Source organism: Marmota monax, unplaced genomic scaffold, assembly GCF_021218885.2.
Source record: "Marmota monax isolate L192 unplaced genomic scaffold, Marmota_monax_Labrador192_F-V1.1 WCK01_AAM20220418_F8-fsc00187, whole genome shotgun sequence".
Classification (NCBI taxonomy): Eukaryota; Metazoa; Chordata; class Mammalia; order Rodentia; family Sciuridae; genus Marmota; species Marmota monax.
In genome coordinates this window covers 3,350,340-3,367,781 of record NW_026694837.1, presented here as the reverse complement: position 1 = coordinate 3,367,781, position 17,442 = coordinate 3,350,340, and the positions used below count along the sequence as shown (strand labels likewise).

The window sequence follows — 17,442 nt, the reverse complement described above, 5'->3', positions numbered from 1 at the left end:
CCAACTACAACTGAAAAATAAATATTAAAAAAAAATAAGGGCTGGAGATGTGGCTCAAGCGGTAGCGCGCTCACCTGGCATGCGCGGGGCGCTCGGTTGGATCCTCAGCACCACATACAAATAAAATAAAGATGCTGTGTCCACCGGAAACCAAAAAATAAAATAATAATAATAACAACCATCTCGGCGCAAATGGATGAGGATGGCACCAGAATAAAGAAGTCAAAGATTCAAGAAGAAATAAACCTGTCTATATAAAAGACATTAACATGTAAAAAGGAACATTTCAGAAATATTGGGATCAGGAAGGATTAATCAATAAATAATCATCCCGGGATAATGACTAGCTCTTTGGAATAAATGTGTGCTTTAGATGCACAGCTTCTACCGTACACACACCTGGTAGAGTTAAAGTGGGGGTGGGTAAGGTTAAGCCAAACACGCACAAAAATACAATAGAAATGAGAGTGTGTTAATTCTCTAGAGGAAGGATTTCTAGGCTTAAAGGGGATGAGTAAATCCTACAGTGGATTGTTGGTTCATACAAAATAAAAAATTATAGGTTTGAAAAAAGTGGAAGTAGTTAATGAATTGGGAAACAGCTCCAGCAAGTGCAATAATACAAAGATAAATATGTAAAGTTGTGCTGTATGTGAAAATTTTATTCTGTATGTAAAAATTTTAACAAAACTAAGACAATGCAGTGCAGGAAATAACAAAATGGGAAAATGTTGTAATCAGGGAAATGAAATACTATTTTTATTTTCAACTGATTAAACTAGTTTGGGTGGGGTGGGAAAAGGTACTGGGGTAATCTAGGACTTTCTGCATGCTAGGCAAAGGCTCTACTTCTGAGCAACAAGATTTATTGATTTATTTTTTTTCCTTTTAAGGAATGAGAAATCCCTATAGGATTGAATCATTCATTGCTGCAGAACATAATATAACAGATGTATAACGGAGAGCCTTAAAATACCTTACTGAAGCTTTAGATGCTCTGCATCACTAATCATTTAAGGAAGTACATATCAAAACCACAATTAGATACCACTTCATTCTATGAAGATAGCCAGTATCAAAAGGACCAGAAAATCAGATAGGCTTGGTAACCCAAGACTGTAATCTTAACTACTTGGGAGGCTGAGGCAGGAGGATTGCAAATTTGAGGCCAGTCTTAGCAATGCAGTGAGACCCTGTCTCAAAATAAAAAAGGCTGGGGATGTAGCTCAGTGGTAGAGCACTCCTGAGTTCCATCAGAAAAACCCAAAGCAAAACAAAATCACAAATGTGGGTGAGAAAGTAGAGAAATTGGAATCTCTGTGCACAGACGGTAAGAATGGTAAAATGATGCAGCTGCTATAGCAAATGGTCTAGCTGTTCCTCAAACAATTAAAAATAAAATTACTATTGAAGGGAAAGTGAGGAACAGGAGACGGGTAAGAGAGAAATGAAAAACAGACGGAGACCAGGCAGAGCTGACAAATAAAGGCCATCTCTATATAGGAGGGAGAGGCCTGGAGATGTTTGGGTGTTGAGCTTTTGTGGGGTGGGGGCTTGGAGTTGTAGCTGGGGCGCTATGGGATAGGATCTGGGGTGCTTGCCAGAGGTAGGCAGGTGGGAATAGCATGGTATTGGCTTAGGTTGATGGCACCATGGGGCTTTCCAGAATCAAGGGTCGTGTCCTGGGATTGGCTTACGGTTATGGTACCATGGGGTAGGTCACTAATTGGGGTGGGGAGAGTTTGGGTAAGAGGAAGTACAGGAAAGCAAAACTTATCTCATAAGGTGGTGGTTAACATTGGTTAACATTTAAGATGGCTGCTCAGATGTTAAATCAAGACCCTTAGAGCCATATGATCCAGCAGTTAATTCTGCTTTGGGGTTTATGCCCAGAATTAAATGCAAGATTTCAAAGAGATATACAACACTCATGTTCATTTTTTTTTTTTTTGTACCAGGGATTGAACTCAGGGGTCCTTTACCACAGAGCTACATCCCCATTGCTTTCTATCTTTGTTTTTTTCCTAGCAAACAAGAAGTAGATTTATTGAAAAAAGAGATATGGAGAGAGACTTCTCCAAAGAGAAGAAGTCCAGAGCTGGAAATTCCTTTCTATTTTTCGTTTTGAGACAGAATCTTGCTAAGTTGCTGAGGACCTCATTAAATTGCTGAGGCTGGCCTCAAACTTGTGATCCTACTGCCTCAACTTCTGGAGTCATTGGGATTACAGGTGTAAGGTACTGTGCATCTAGCTTCAAACCTTCATTCATCCAACCTTTTTTTTTTTTTTTGGTGGTACTGAGTATCAAACCCAGGGCCTTGTACATATAAAACATACTCTGAGCTATATCTCTAATTATTATAGATATATAATAATTTTTAGATATAAAAGAACATCTTTGTGTATCAATCTTTGTTCTACACTGGTTGAATATCTTACTTTCTCGTTACAGTATATGCCTAGATGGGGAATTTTGGATCAAAATGACAGCTTTAGATAAAATTTAATGGAGTCGATTAAAATGACATTATAAAGAGTTTATTTTGAAAAAGGGCGTTTGAGCTGGGCATTGTGAAACATGCCTGTAATCCCAGTGACTTGGGAGGCTGAGGCAGGAGGATCTCAAGTTCAAGGCCAGCAGCAACAATTTGGTGAGGCTCTATCTCCAAATTAAAAACATAAAAAGAGCTGAGAATGTAGCTCAGTGGTAAAGCACCCCCCCTAGGTTCAATCCCCAGTACCTAAATAAATTAATTAAAAGGAAGTTTGAAGTTGAGCATGGTGGTGTCCCAGTTACCCAAGAGGCTAACTAGAAAGATCACTTGAGCCTAAGAGTTCAAGCCAACCTATACAACATATCAAGAACTTGTCTTAAAAATAAATAAATACGGGGTGGGGCTGTAGCTCAGTGGTAGAACGCTTATCCTAGTGCATGTGAGACCCTGAGTTCAATCCTCATCATCACATAAAAATAAATAAATAGAATAAAGATGTTGTGAAAAAATACAATGTAAATAAAAAGTTTTTATTTATAAAAGGATTTGGAGGCTGAGACAGGAGGATGGCAAATTCTAGGCTAGCCTCAATATTTTATCAAGGCCTTAAGCAATTTAGCAAGACTCTGTCTCAGAAATAAAGAATAAACTGGGCATGGTGGCACACACCTGTAATCCCAGCAACTGGGGAGGCTGAGGCAGGAGGATCGTGAATTCAAAGTTAGCCTTAGCAATTTAGTGAGGCCCTAAGCAATTTAGGGAGACCCTGTCTCTAAATAAAATATAAAAATGGGCTGGGGATGTAGCTTGGTGGTAATGTACCCCTGGATTCAATCCACAGTACCTAAAAAATAATTAAAAAAAAATAGGGTTAATTGGTAAAGCTCTTGCCTAGTATGTGTGAGGCACTGGGTTTGATTCTCAGCAGCACATAAAAATAAACAAATAAAATAAAGGCATTCTGTCCATTTACAACTATAAAAAATAAATAAATTGGGACTGGGCTTGTGGCTCAGCGGTAGAGAGCTCGACTAGCACGTGCGAGGCCCTGGGTTCGATCCTCAGCACCATTTATAAATAAAATAAAGGCATTGTGTCCATCTACAACTAAAAAAATAAATCAAAAATAAATAAATAAAATCTTTTTAAAAAAATAGGGCTGAATGGGCTGAGGCTGTAGCTCAGTGGTAAATTGCTTGCCTCAAATGTGTGAGGCACTGGGTTTGATCCTCAGCACCACACAAACATAAGTAAAGATACTGTGTGTTTATCTACAACTAAAAAAGAATATTTTATTTTTTTTTAAAAAAAAGGGCTAAAGATGTGGCTCAGTGGTAAAGAGTCTGCCTGGCATGCATGAGACTCTGGGTTTGAACTCAGCACTATAACTAACTAACTAACTAACTAACTGAATACATAAATAAATAAAATAAATAATGAGCCAGGCATCATGGTACATACCTGTAATCCCAGCATCTGGGGAGCCTGAGGCAAGAGGATTACAAATTCAAGATCAACCTCAAGAATTTAGTGAGATACAAAGGAACTTATTGAGTCTTTATCCCAAAATAAAAAATAGAAGGAAATGGAGATGTAGTTCAGTGGTAAAGCACCCCTGGCTTCAATCCCCACTACCAAAAAAAGAAAAAGGAAAAAGAAAAAAGTGAGGGCTGTGGATATAGCCTAGTGGTAGAATGTTTGTCTAGCATGTACGAAGTCCAGGCTTTAATTCTCAGAACCATTAAAAAAAAGAAGATAAATAAATAAACAAAGGCTTTTTTTTTTCCTTTTACACCATATAGCAAGAAGTCTCTTGGGTTTTTATTTTTATTTTTTATTCTTTGCCTATAAGGCCAGCCATCTGGAAACAGTTCAAGTCCTGGCTCTGCCATCTGCCCGCTGTGTGACCTGGGGCAGGTCACTCAATCTTTCAGAAACTCAGTTGCCTCACCCTCCAAATGGAACTCCTATTACAAATTCAAGATCAACCTCAAGAATTGATCCAGTGAAGGGCCAGGATGAGTCCCTGACATCCCTCCTGGTGTGTGTGACCTGTGGATGATAGTTGTCCTCTAGTGAGTCAGTGACTGGGAAAGGGCTTTGCAGACTGTGAAGTGCTCTTCAAACAGGAGAGAGCATGGAAGATGATGGGTGAGCAAGAGCTTTCTGTGGGAGTGGCCCCTGAGTTCCCTGGCCCCCAGAGAGGACTGGGATTGGGGGTGGGGAAACGGCTTAGCTCGTGGTGGAGCAGCTGACATGCAGCTGGGCCTGTGGCCTGGGAGGCAACCTCAAGGGTTGTTCCCCCCAGGCCTCAGGTCTGCAGCTGGCTTCTGCCTCCTCCAGTGGGCCATGGCTGGGCCATGGCTGCTGCTTCTCCTGGCCTTTGAGTGTCCAGCGCTGCCCACAGGTAAGCACCCCCTTCCACTGTGCATCCTCTCCGCACCCCCCCCCCCCCAGGGTATGGATGGAATGCAAGGAGACAGGACAACAGCTAGTTAGCAGCCCGCACCCAGGGTCACACCAGAAGGCATCATCCCTTTCCCACTGGACTCCATCTCCCAGCCACCTGGCTCAGGGGCCCCCAAGTCCTGCCCTGGAGGAGTTGATAGGGAAGGCAGTCCCTCTTGGAGGGATGGAGAAATAAGAGCAAACTGGATGGTGTCCATGGACGTTGGGGGTTAGTGGAGCCAGGACCGTGTTCCTTGGTAGGAAGTGATGGTAATGGGACAGGGGCAGCACTGTGAGGCTCTGTGCTGTCCTTTCTGCCCTCACAGTGCTCCATTCCTATAGGGCTCAGGGTGTCTCAGGTTCCCTTCCAGCTCTCCCCTTGCCAGTGGTCTCAGGAGTGGTTCCAAGGTTTCAGTGACTTGCCAGGGTGTTTATCCTCAGCCCTCCAAAGATCAAGGCTGGAGCAAAGGGCTCTGGTTTAGGGGAGAATTCTAGCTTCATCTGGAATCCTGGGCATATTTACATAAGGGAAAAGTCCTTGACCTTTGAGTGGGAGAGTCTACTTGATCTAAAGCTAGATCCCGGGGTTTTACAGGTATTCCCTCCCATAGGGAAAAAACAACACCATGTGGAACAGAGAGCGCCCATGGCAGGAGGCCTGAGCTGTGGGAAGGAAGCAGCTAGGGTGAGGAGGAACAACCCTGGGAGGCTTCACAGAGGAGGTGGAAGCTGCACTCAATTTAAGAAAGTCTTTATTTGTGCAGCTGAGAAGGTTCAGAAAGTTGAGGGTCCTGGGGCTTACTCTCAGCCTTCTCTATTCCCTTTGTTTGCAATGCCCTAGTGATATTAATATAAATAATAATAAAACCAAAATGTAATTTGGTAAAATAATAATACCAAAATGTATAAATAATAATAATAATTCCTAGGATCTTTGGTCTTCACAATATTTTGCTGGGGTGGTATTATTAACCCTGTCTTACCACTGAGCTACATCTCCAGCACCCCCGCCTTTTTAAATATTTTTTAGTTGTAGATGGATACAATATCTTTATTTATTTATTTTTATATGGTGCTGAGGATCAAACCCATTGCCTCCCACACGCGAGGCAAACACTCTACCACTGAGCTACAGCCCCAGCCCTCCCCAGCCCTTTTTATTTTTGTTTTTATTTTGAGACAAGTTCTCACTAAATTGCTGAGGGACTCTCAAAAGTTATTGAGGCTGGCTGGGAACAGGAGTATATGCCTGTAATCCCAGAGGCTAGGGAGGCTGAGGCAGGAGGAGCACAAGTTCAAAGCCAGCCTCAGAAAAAGCAAGACAGTAAGCGATTCAGTGAGACTTTGTCTGTAAACAAAGCCAAAAAAAAGAAAAAAAGGCTGGGGATGTGGCTCAATGGTCCAGTGCCCCTGGGTTCAATCCCTGCCCCCCCCCCCCCAACAACAACACCAAAAATCTTGCTGAGGCTGGCCTCAAACTTGCAATCCTCCTACTTTGGCCTCCAAAATCACTGGGATTACAGGCGTACACCACTGCACCAGGCTATCATCTGAAGCATTTCTTTTCTTTTCTTTTTCTTTAAGCACTGGGGGTTGAACTCAGAGGGACTTTGCCACTGAACCATATTCCTGGCCTCCTTGCCCCCCACCCCTTTTGTTTTGTTTTGTTTTGTTTTGGTACTAGGGAATGAACCCAGGGGCATTTAACCACTGAGCCACATCCCCAGCCCTTTTTTGTATTTTATTTTGAGACAGACTCTCAGTGACTTTGAACTCACAATCCTCTTACCTCAGCTTCTCAAGCCACTGGGATTACTGGCATGGCTCCTTTTTACTTTTATTTGAAATTTGTTGTGTAGAACCTCACTAAATTGATGAGTCTTCCCTTGAATTTTTGATCCTCCTGCCTCAGAGTATCAGGTCCTTGGGATTATAGAGACATGGGCAATCATGCCCGTCTCTGAGGCATTTCTTTAATCTGGATACACTTAACTCAGGTGTAAATTTGTTTATAGATGTTACATTTGAGCTTTTATTTATATGAACGAATTTCTACTAAAAAATAACATTTTGTTATATCTTAAGTGATTCATCTTTACTGAAAATAATAAGATTGTGGAAAATCAGGACTATTTTGGAAAATATAGGATAGATGTTTGCAGTACCCACATGACTCATTTTTTAAAATTTGAAACAACTGGGATTGTGGCTCAGTGGTAGAGCGCTTGCCTAGCATGTGTGAGGCACTGGGTTGGATTCCTAGCACCGCATGTAAATAAATGAACAAAATAAAGGTTCATCAACATCTAAAAAAGAAAGAAAGAAAGAAAAAGAAATAACAGACCTCAACTTTAAATGAGTAAATTGTACGATGTGTGGCTTAAATATAGATAAAGCTGTTTAAAAATGGGGTGGGGAGAGAAAGGTCTGGTGGCGCAGGCCTATAATCCCAACAACTCCAGAGGCTGAGGCAGGAGGTTCACAAATTTAAGACTAGCCTCAGCAACTTAGTGAGACCTTAAGCAATTTACTGAGACCCTGTCTCTAAGTAAGTAAGTAAGTAAATAAATAAATAAATAAAAATAAAAAGGGCTGCGGATGTGGCCCAGTGGTATAGTGTCTCTGGATTCACTACCTATTACTGCTTCCCCCCCTCAAAAAAAAAAAAATGTTAGCCAGGAGTGGTGGCTCAGGCCTGTAATCCCAGCGACTCTGGAGAAATAGGAGGATCAGCCTCAGCAATTTAGCTGGGCCCTAAGCAACTTAGTGAGACCCTGTCTCTATATTAAAAATAAAAAGATCTGGGGAAGTAGCTCAGTGGTAGAATGCTTCTCTAGCATGCACAAAGCCTTGGGTTTGATCCCTAGCATTACAAAAACAGGGCTGAGTATGTGACTCCATGGCAGAACACTTGCCCAGTGTGCACGAGGCTCTGGATTTAATTCCCAGCAATGAAAAATAAATAAACAAAACAAGAGGCTGACAGGAGGATCGCGAATTCATGGCCAGTGTCAGCCACTTAGTGGCTGTCTCTAAATTAAACAAACAAACAAACAAACAAAAAACCTGTCTCTAAATTAAAAAAAAAAAGAGTTGGGGTTGTAACTCAGAGATAGAACATCCCTGGGTTCAATCTCCAGTACCTCCCCCACAAGACAAAAGGAAAGAAAAGAAAAAAAGATGGAGATTTCAGATGTTCAGGAAATAACTGGGAATAATACAAATAACAAACAAACAAATAAAAACAAACCACCCATGCACATTCCACCCAGATTAGCAAATTGTTAACATTTTGCCTATTTGAATCAGATCTTTGATCTTATTCCAGGGCCTGTTTCCTTCCCTTCCTTCCCGGAGGTAACCACTCTCCCAAGGCTGGCACAACATGGTATTATGATAAGTGTTTGTTTATGTATCTGCTGTCTTTCCCATGGGACTGAGTTCCTTAAGCCAGGGACAATGTCTTACGCAAAATTATATCCTCAGTACTGGGAATAGAAAAGAGATCAGATATGATATATGGGTAGGCAGAAAGGTAAATTGATGGGCAGCCATAGAGATGGAAGATAGAATAGATGAAGGAGGGATGAATGGTGGAATAAAGGAGGGATAAATAGTTGGGTGGATGAAAGACTGTATTGATGGGGGGGGGAAGGAAGGTTAGATAGGCAAATGCAACAGGGAGGGATGCATGCAAAGAGGGTGGCTAAGTAGAAGGATAGGTGGGTGGATGGTGATGGTGGGAGAATAAATGGAAAGATAGAAACCTAGAGCCCTACCCTACAATGAGATGTGCCTCCATTAGGTGCTGTGCTCTCTTGCAGGTGTGTCTGGCACGCCCTTCCCTTCTCTGGCCCCACCTATCACACTGCTGGTGGATGGAAAGCAGCAGACACTGGTCATCTGCCTGGTCCTTGATGTCACACCCCCTGGCCTTGACAGCCCTATATGGTTCTCAGGCAGTAATGGCAGCGCACTGGATGCCTTCACCTACGGTCCTTCCCCAGCAGCAGATGGCACCTGGACTAGTTTGGCCCAGCTGTCCCTGCCCTCTGAGGAGTTGGCAGCCTGGGAACCTTTGGTCTGCCACACTGGGCCTGGACCTGGGGGCCAGAGCCAGAGCACACAGCCCCTACAGCTGTCAGGTGGGGATGGAGTCTGGGTTCCTCTGGATGCTCCTTGTCCCCTTCCACACATCCTGGAGCTGGGTGGGAGGGAAGACCGACTCTAAGTCATGGAGGCATAAAGGGTTTTCAAGTGGAAACCATCCAGGCCTGGGCTGAGGACAGACTGACCTCAGAGCCGTGAGTCTTGGGGTTTGCAATTGTGATATTTCAAATCCAGACTCTGAGGCATCACTGCCAAGAGATAATAATAGATAATAACTCCTTCTCCCTCCTAGAAAGTTATTTGTGTGTGTGTGTAAGCATACCCTCAAATAATAATTAAATGATAAATCTCTATCACTTTTTTTTTCAGCAACCCAGGGGTGCTCTACCACTGAGCTACATCCCTAGCCCTTTTTATTTTTTTATTTTGAGACAGGGTCTTGCTATGGTGCCCAGGCTAGCCTGGAACTTGTGACCCTCCTGCCTCAGCCTCCTAAGTCACTGGGATTCTGAGCACGTGCCACCATGCCCTTCTCTGAATTACTTATTATTTACTCTCTGCCAGACACTGTTCTAAACACTTCCCATTTATGAAATAGATAATATTATTGTCCTCATTTATGCACACAGACACAGGGTGGTTAAGTCACATGGCTGTGGTAGGGTCTTATTATTACTGACCAGATAACTGACCCCATCTTTCTGGATGATCTCATTTTGGGCATCTCCTAAATGGGAATGTTGAATAAATGCCCTGCCTTCCAAAGCAAGCGGCTGTGAAGATGCTTAGGCACCTTGGCTCCCCACCCCCCAGAACAGGAATGGTGGGCTGAGGGGATCTGGGACCCTCAGAGGACTTGCAGCAGCTTCTGCTATGGTGCATTTTTTTATGTGCCCTGAAAGCCACCACCTCCATGCCAGGACAGAGGCATAGCACGGGGGCCTGGGTGTGCAGCCCCTGAGCAGTGCTCCAGGGTGCATGGTCCATCCCAGAAGAACTCACTCCCCTCTCCTTGGATGGCAGGAGAGGCTTCCAGAGCCAGGACCTGCTTCCAGGATCCTCTCAGGGGTGAGTACTTGGGCACAGGGTGATATAGACTGGGAATAAATGATGGGGACCAGGACCTTGGCCTGCGTGGAGCACTCTGTTCTGACCTGATATGTTCATGGGTGTATGTGGGGTAGCTAGTGTCTCATAAAGTGGTGGCCTTGCTGGGTTGGGGTACTGGCTAGCCTGGACCTCAGTCTACCCTATCTGACCAGATAACTGATGTTAAGGGTGAATCCTCTGGCCCCAGCCTAATTTCTGGACATCGGTTGAGAAGCACAGGTGAGTGCCAATAGAAGGGTCCTTCATGGCTCCTTGGGCAGCCTGAGAGTGGACTCAGCAGCCCGGAGAGTGGACTCAGGGAGAGCCTGTGTAAATGGGAAACTAGCTGGAGTAGTTGACTGAGAGTCTTAAAGTCTATTTCTTGACCAAATTAAAAAATTTGGTGGGATGTGGGGGTGGTAGTACGGGGGATTGAACTGAGGGGCACTCGACCATTGAACCATCTCCCCAGCCCTATTTTGTATTTTATGTAGAGTCAAGGTCTCACTAAGTTGCCTAGCGCCTTGATTTTGCTAAAGCTGGCTTTGAACTCGAGATCCTACTGCCTCAGCCTCCTTAGCTGCTGGGATTATAGGCGTGGGCCACTGTGCCTGGTCAAATAAAAAACTTTGAACTAGTTTAGTCTGTACACCAAATTGTTAATTCCTGCCAGCTCACCCACAACTTTGGGGGAAGAAAATAAAATGAGGGACAGGAAGGTATTTATTATTACCAATAAGAAATGAGGACTTTCCCTTGAGGAGGGGGCAAAGCAGAAAGCAGAGCTGGCCTGGTGGCATATGCCTGTAATCCCAGCAGCTCAGGAGGCTGAGGCTGGAGGAGCATAAGTTCAAAGCCAACCTCAGCAAAAGCAGGGTGCTAAGCAGCTCAGCAAGACCTTGTCTCTAAATAAAATACAAAATAGGGCTGGGGATGTGTCTCCATGGTCAAATGCCCCTGAGTTCTACCCCACATACACCAGGGGACTTCTCCAGGTTCCTCACCCCCTCCTCTCCGCGCAGGGGCTGGGACACTTGGCCAGGCCCTCTGGCTGGAGGCTCTTCGGCTGCTGCTGTTCAAGCTGCTGCTGTTTGATGTGCTCCTGACCTGCAGCTGCCTCTTAATGCAGCCCCCAGCTGCCACCACCTGCACTTGCGGAGGGACTTCAGATTGTAAGCACACCCAGCCTGCCCAGCCCATGCTGAACTGCCATATGGGTCGGGAGCACAGGAACTCTGGCCTCCAGGAGGGGACTTTCTCAGGGAGCTGGACCTGGCACTCACCCTGAGCCCTCAGTGTTCCTTCCTCAAGTCTTGGAGTTTATTTTTTGTTTTGTTTTTTCTTTTTTATGTGACCCGCCTTCTCCTGTAGACTGGAGCTTTTCTCTTCCCCCTCGGACAGAGGGCTTTCCCAGGATAAAGGCTGTGACTCTCATCAGACAGAGCCCCTGAGGGTGGGGATCTGCCCAGTCTCTGGAGCATTTTGGGTTCAGATAACTAAGCACAATTAAAGAATTTAAATGATACAGCAGATGAAAAATATTTTAATTCATGTGTGTGGGGGCGGCAGATTAGAGGAAGAAGAAATCTGAAAGGCTGTCTTGAGGAAGAGGGCTTCCTGAGAGTGAGAGCCTGGGAATTGTGGGGGGGGGGGGGTTGGGGGATGGGGGAAGCTGTCTCCTCCCCCAGTCAGGTTCTGGGCAAGGTTCCCTCTCTTCTCCTTACCCTGGCCCAGCCTCTGTAAAAGGGTAGGGCAGGGAGCCCAGGAACCCAGGGAAATGAATGCTGGTCTTAAAAGTCTTGTACAGACTCGACAAATGTGAACTGGGCCAGGATTCCTGGGGAACAGGATCATGTTGATGATAGGAGTATCAGATGGTAACTCCAAATTTACACATTATCAATTAGTTAAGGGGCATTCATTATTCATTTGACAAATATTCATTGAGCATCAACTATAACCAGGTGTTAAATAGATTTAGCATTTTTTTATTGTTGTTGTTTTGTTTTGCTTTGTTTCCTAAAGAGGAATTCTTATAGAACATGAAGTTTCTACAGAGGAGTATGACCTGTGTGTCCCTGATTTCTCCAGCGCTGACAAGAAATCCAGCCTTTTCTGAGAGTTCTTCTCCACTAATCACTCCTAAAATCTAAGCACTCTCAAGAGAATCCAGATGTCCCCTGGGCACCACAGGACAGTCTATTGGATCAATGACACTCCTGTAGTCTTCCTTCCCCCAAGTGGGGGATGGGAAACCATGCCTCAATATCTCCTCACAGGTGATGTCAGTGATACCCCAATTTCCCAGAGCCTCTGTGCACTCTTAGCTGCTGTGCAATGGAGACCCTCACTGTCTGCTCCACTGCTCATCTTGTTGGAGCAGGGGGAGAGGGGTTCCACAGCTCTGGGGGATAAATGTATCCACCAACCCTACAGGGCCTGCTCCTTCCCTGGCACCCAGACTGAAGGAAGCATGGGCTGTATCCAGGGAAGGGTCTATCTGAAGCCTCAGACTTTTTCTAGCCATTATATCTTCTCAGCTCTCAGCCCAGGTGCTGAGCCTAGGCTTTCTTTCAGCCACTCTTATTATTTTTTAATTTATATATGGCAGTGGAATGCATTATTCTCAGCCACTATTTATCCGTTCCAGAAGGAGGGCGTCCCTTAGCTTCAACTCCTCTCTCCATCTTACCCAATTCCCAGTCCTGCCCTACCCAGCTTGTCAATTTCCCACTGTGGCTGGCTTAATATCATCTCCCAAGAGGGCTTCTGGGCCTAGGGAAATCAAAGCCCATGGCTGACCTCTGAACCTCTCCAAGTCTTATCAAGTCTAGAGAGAACCTCAGGAGGATGCCCTGATCCTTGTACTGTGGAATTCCACATGCCACAGCTCGGCCTATTCAAAATGTCTTGTCACATACACATTTTTTTTTTTAGTATTTATTCTTAAGTTTTAGGTGGACACAATATCTTTATTTTACATTTATATGGTGCTGAGGATCGAACCCAGTGCCTCATGCATGCTAGGCAAGCACTCTACCACTGAGCCACAACCCCAGCCCTCATTCTAGAACATTTCTTAATGTTTATTTAATGTCCCCTATATGTATGTGCATATATGTGCCAGATGGGTTCCAAATGTATTGCAAGTGCAAATAACAGTTCATCAATCCCTGTCATCTTCATCAACCTGTAAGAAAGGCTCTCTCACACTCTCATCATGCATAAAAAGACACTGAGCCACGGGCTCCTCTGACCTACCCTGGGTCATAAAGCTCAGCACAGGGTCTGAAACCCACAGAACCCACAGCCTGACTCCAGCATCCACAGTTGGACCACTGTCTGCTGTTGGTGGAGGAGGGCTTGTGGCTTTTCTTAGGAACTGCAGACCATGGATCCCAGACCAAGGTATAGATACAGGTGTCCCAGCCGCCCCTCTGTACTATAGGAGGCACTGGTTGTCCAGTTATAGAGCTCATGGAAGCACTGGGGAGTGTGCCTTGTGCTTTAGGGAAAGAAGCTCTATTGTTCTTGCACACCTTAGGTTCCTGCTGTAAGCCTTCAAGGAGGCCTCTGTTTGGTGGCTGTTCCTGAAGTCCAGTCCCACCCTCTGTACATTCATTTGCTTATTTGCTTGCTCCTCTATTGAGCATCTGCTACATGCCAGGCACAGGGCCCTTGCTGGGATACAAAGACAACCAGGGTTGACACCATCCCTGCCTCCTCAGAGCAAGTGGACAGATTTGGCTGAGTGGTGGAGTCCTTTATCACAACATTGAAATCCTCAACCTCATATCTTCGTGAAGCCAGATGCCCAAGGGCAACCTGGTTGGCCTTCTGTCCAACAAGGCCAGCCTCCATGTTGAAGCCCTGGGGTTGCCCTTATCTGCTCTCTGCCTCTATGACAGGCTGGCTGGCTCAGGTCTGGGGTTGGCTCCTCTGGGGGGTGCAAAGCTCCTGTATGGGTCTTGCCTCCTCTGGGGCTTTTCAGTCTTCCCCTCATGTGTTTGCTTGGTTTAGCACACTGGGAGCCAGAAAGTTAACAGGATTCCTCAGACACTCCAAGGGAAAATTCAGCATTAACATGTGAAGAGTGGTGCTCGATATGCAATAGGCACCCAAGAAATGTCTGTCCAGTTGATTCAAATGAGAAATGACTGAATATTCCTGTTAGCTACTAATTCACAAATGATCTGTTAGGCTACTTTAGGAAATACCTACTTTTTAAAGAAGGTGATGAATACTTAATTACAGTTGGCTTATTGTCAGAACATCTCTGAGAAAGGCTAGTGCCTTGCCCCATCCCTGCTTGTCAAGGTGGTTAATGCTAGTGCCTTGGGTCAGTGGTAGGCAGGGCTGGAAAAGATGAGCTCAACAAGACAAAGCAACTTAGGAAGCTGAAACTCCATCGCTGTTTCTGCTGTTTTGGGTCTCCTGAATTCCTCAGTGCTCTGCGTGGCCAGCTCTGTGTCTCCAAGATCCAGCACTGTTGGCTTCTTCCAGCAGATCCCTGGGTGTCAAGACCACCCACTGGGAATGGAGGGCTGACCACTTCCTGGGCAGACAATTGGGAGTGCTGTACCCTGTCATTCCCTGCTCCTGGGGTCTGGGCTGTGCTGCCCTGCCCCACCTCTCCCTGAGCTTCATCTCCCTGTCCATCTAGAGCTTTAAACACTTGAAACCTCAGGACCTTCTCCATTTTCATGCTATCTGTGGGAGTGACCTCAGCATTGGTCACACCTGCAGCCCAGCACTGGGTTGTCTTTGCACATAGACTGTGCCCCCTGCCTGGATTTAGGGTGGACCTGTGGCTGTGAGGACACAGGAATCCAAGAAGGACTCAACCACACTTATTAAGTACTTGTGGATTAATTAAAGCAAATCATTAAGTTTGTTCTGCAGAACTTAGGGCTCTTGCTTATGTGTGAAGTTTCCATAGCCCACCATTCAATGCTGAGGTCAAATGGTTACTTTTGCGGGTCTCTTGGCAATCCCTGAGTCCACAACAGTGGGGCATTATGGGGAAGCAGGTTGGGAGCAAAACTGATAGTTCTGCTTTCTCTGCCCTCGTGGTCCCCATGAGGCTCCATTCTTACACTCATGCTCCAGGATGTCACTGCTACCTATCAGGGGAACTTCTCTGCTTCTAAAAGTCCTGCCTTCTGAGCAAATGTGTCTGCTTTCTACCTTATGTCATCGGTACTCCTGACAAAGGCTGGATTTTGAATCAGTGAGTCCATGGCCACAAATCTTTACTGAGACAGGATGGATGGACTAAGACACCCAGACCCAGAATGCTTCCCCTCAGTGACTTCTTTTGGGGATGTATGCTGGTGTGAAAGGGCCAAGATGGAACCTAGGACCTTTAATGAGATTGTTTTGTGTGGTAAGCTATTCTAGAGGAATTTAGATATGAAAGCCATATTAGTGTCCTATTCTCTATGGGCAAAGGACATGCACCACTGGCTGCCCACCCCCCACATTCCTAACATCACTTCCTCGCTGTTCTGACAGAGTGTCACTATGTGACACAACATACTTTTCTGCCTGCTGTGGAGGTAGTGGCTGTTGGGAGTCTCCCTGAAGAACTCCCCGGGCCTTTCAAATATGGCGGTGGGCAAATTCCCAGTGGGCGGCTAGAACTCCCTGGGCCTTTCAGATAAGGAGCCCCTAATGCAACATGGTGGCAGGCAAGTTGCCAGTGGGCAGATAACAAGTTGTTTTGAAAACCTTCTAATTGGCCCTCCCATCTTCCGTACTCGTGGACAGTTCGTGCCCCTTATGAATCTTATGCAGGGCGGATGTGCGTGCACTGTAGGTGATGACCTGACCTTTACTATGATTTGCCCCGGGAGCTTCCTGGTTTAAGATAACTGACTCTCACTTTCTATATAAGCTAGCACCAGCTTGCAGTAAAGTGCTTCATCTTTGTCACTGCTATCTGTGTGTGTGCATTTTAATCTCCAACGACTAACCTTGGCCTTTCAGTGACCCCTCACCCCCACCCTGTGACTGCAGCCCCCTGGGGCCTATCAACACCAGTACGGTGGCAGCCATCCAGTCTGTGTTGAAGCTGAGCAGTTGCTGAGGTTGGACTGTGTCATTCAGGTGCTCGGTTATGTCTAAAAACTTTGCAGGAACATGCCTCTTTTGCTGGAGGTGGCATCGTTTGCCTGCAAAATGACCCCATTTCTGAACAATGGCGGCAGATGTCAGGGAGCCCTGGGCGAGTCACTCATGACGGACAGCAGAGTGACCACAGAATCCCGGGTGGGCTAATGGTGTACATGGCAAGAGCAGCAGAAGAGGTTACAGTTGTTTTAAGCAAGAAGTAAGACCAGAAAATGACAAGTCAAAGTCTTGGGCTTCAGTCCTTTGAAGTTTTCATAAAGTAATAAAAATATCCAACTGCTAGGAAGGAAACATAAGGAACTGGGAGAAAGAATTTTATGGGCAAAAATGCAACTTGCAGACAACTTCCCAGAGAAACAAGATTGATCTGTGTGTATTCCCAGGACACTGAAGCAACCCCTAGGACCCAGAGTGTCTTTTTTTTTTTTTTGGTATCTGGGATTGAACCCAGGGGTGCTTCACCACTGAGCCATATCCCTAGCCCTATTTTGTATTTTATTTAGAGACAGGGTCTCACTGAATTGCTTAGCACCTCACTAAATTGCCAATACTGGCTTTGAACTCATGATCTTCTGCCTCAGCCTCAAGAGGAGCTGGGATTACAGGCATGGGCCACCGCGCCGGCCAAACCCTTTTTTTAATGATACAGCAGAGAGGGTCTAACTATCTCCTTGTGCCAGGCACCCTGTTGTTGCTGGGGAGGTGGGAGGGATATGCATTTGCTCATTAGCCAACTTCCTGCCCCTGGGAGCTCTGAACCTAAAGAAATAAATAATAGGACAGTAAAAGGAACTGAGTACACACTGAAAAGAAAATTTCTTTATGTTCTGCCATCTGCTCCATAAGCTTTAATTCCATTAAATGATTTGAGCTTCCCCCAAATAGGCCAGTCTCTCACAGCACAAGGATCACTTGGTCATCAAACAAATGGAAACTGTGGTTCGGAGAGGAAGTTACTTATTATAGTTCTCACTAGGACAAATACAGGGTTACTGAGCATTGGAGACTGAGTAGTCCTTCTCTCACCCTGTGGGCCTACTAGGGTGGCCTACAACAATAACGAAATTTAAAGGCAGGTGCTGCGGGCGGGGAGAAGTACTGGGGATTGAAATGGGGCAAATTATATTCCATTATTATATGTATGATTATGTCCAGAAGAACCCCAAT

General features: G+C 45.4%; 1 protein-coding gene across 1 annotated transcript; it reads left to right on the top strand.

Moving 5' to 3' along the window:
- Positions 1-4,366: 4,366 nt before the first annotated feature.
- On the top strand, positions 4,367-11,638 carry Ptcra (pre T cell antigen receptor alpha). Its single transcript, XM_046426240.2, has 6 exons — positions 4,367-4,647; positions 4,805-4,903; positions 8,273-8,332; positions 8,769-9,089; positions 10,078-10,122; positions 11,166-11,638. The coding sequence occupies exons 1-6, from the start codon at positions 4,641-4,643 to the stop codon at positions 11,429-11,431; spliced, it is 798 nt and encodes a 265-aa protein (XP_046282196.1). The 5' UTR covers positions 4,367-4,640; the 3' UTR covers positions 11,432-11,638.
- Positions 11,639-17,442: the final 5,804 nt, after the last annotated feature.

Excerpts from the sequence above, each read along its gene's own strand:
- Ptcra (XM_046426240.2), top strand. Across the intron at positions 4,904-8,272 it reads GTGTCCAGCGCTGCCCACAG|GGCCTGTTTCCTTCCCTTCC; the intron begins GTAAGCACCCCC and ends ATCTTATTCCAG. Across the intron at positions 8,333-8,768 it reads CCCAAGGCTGGCACAACATG|GTGTGTCTGGCACGCCCTTC; the intron begins GTATTATGATAA and ends GCTCTCTTGCAG.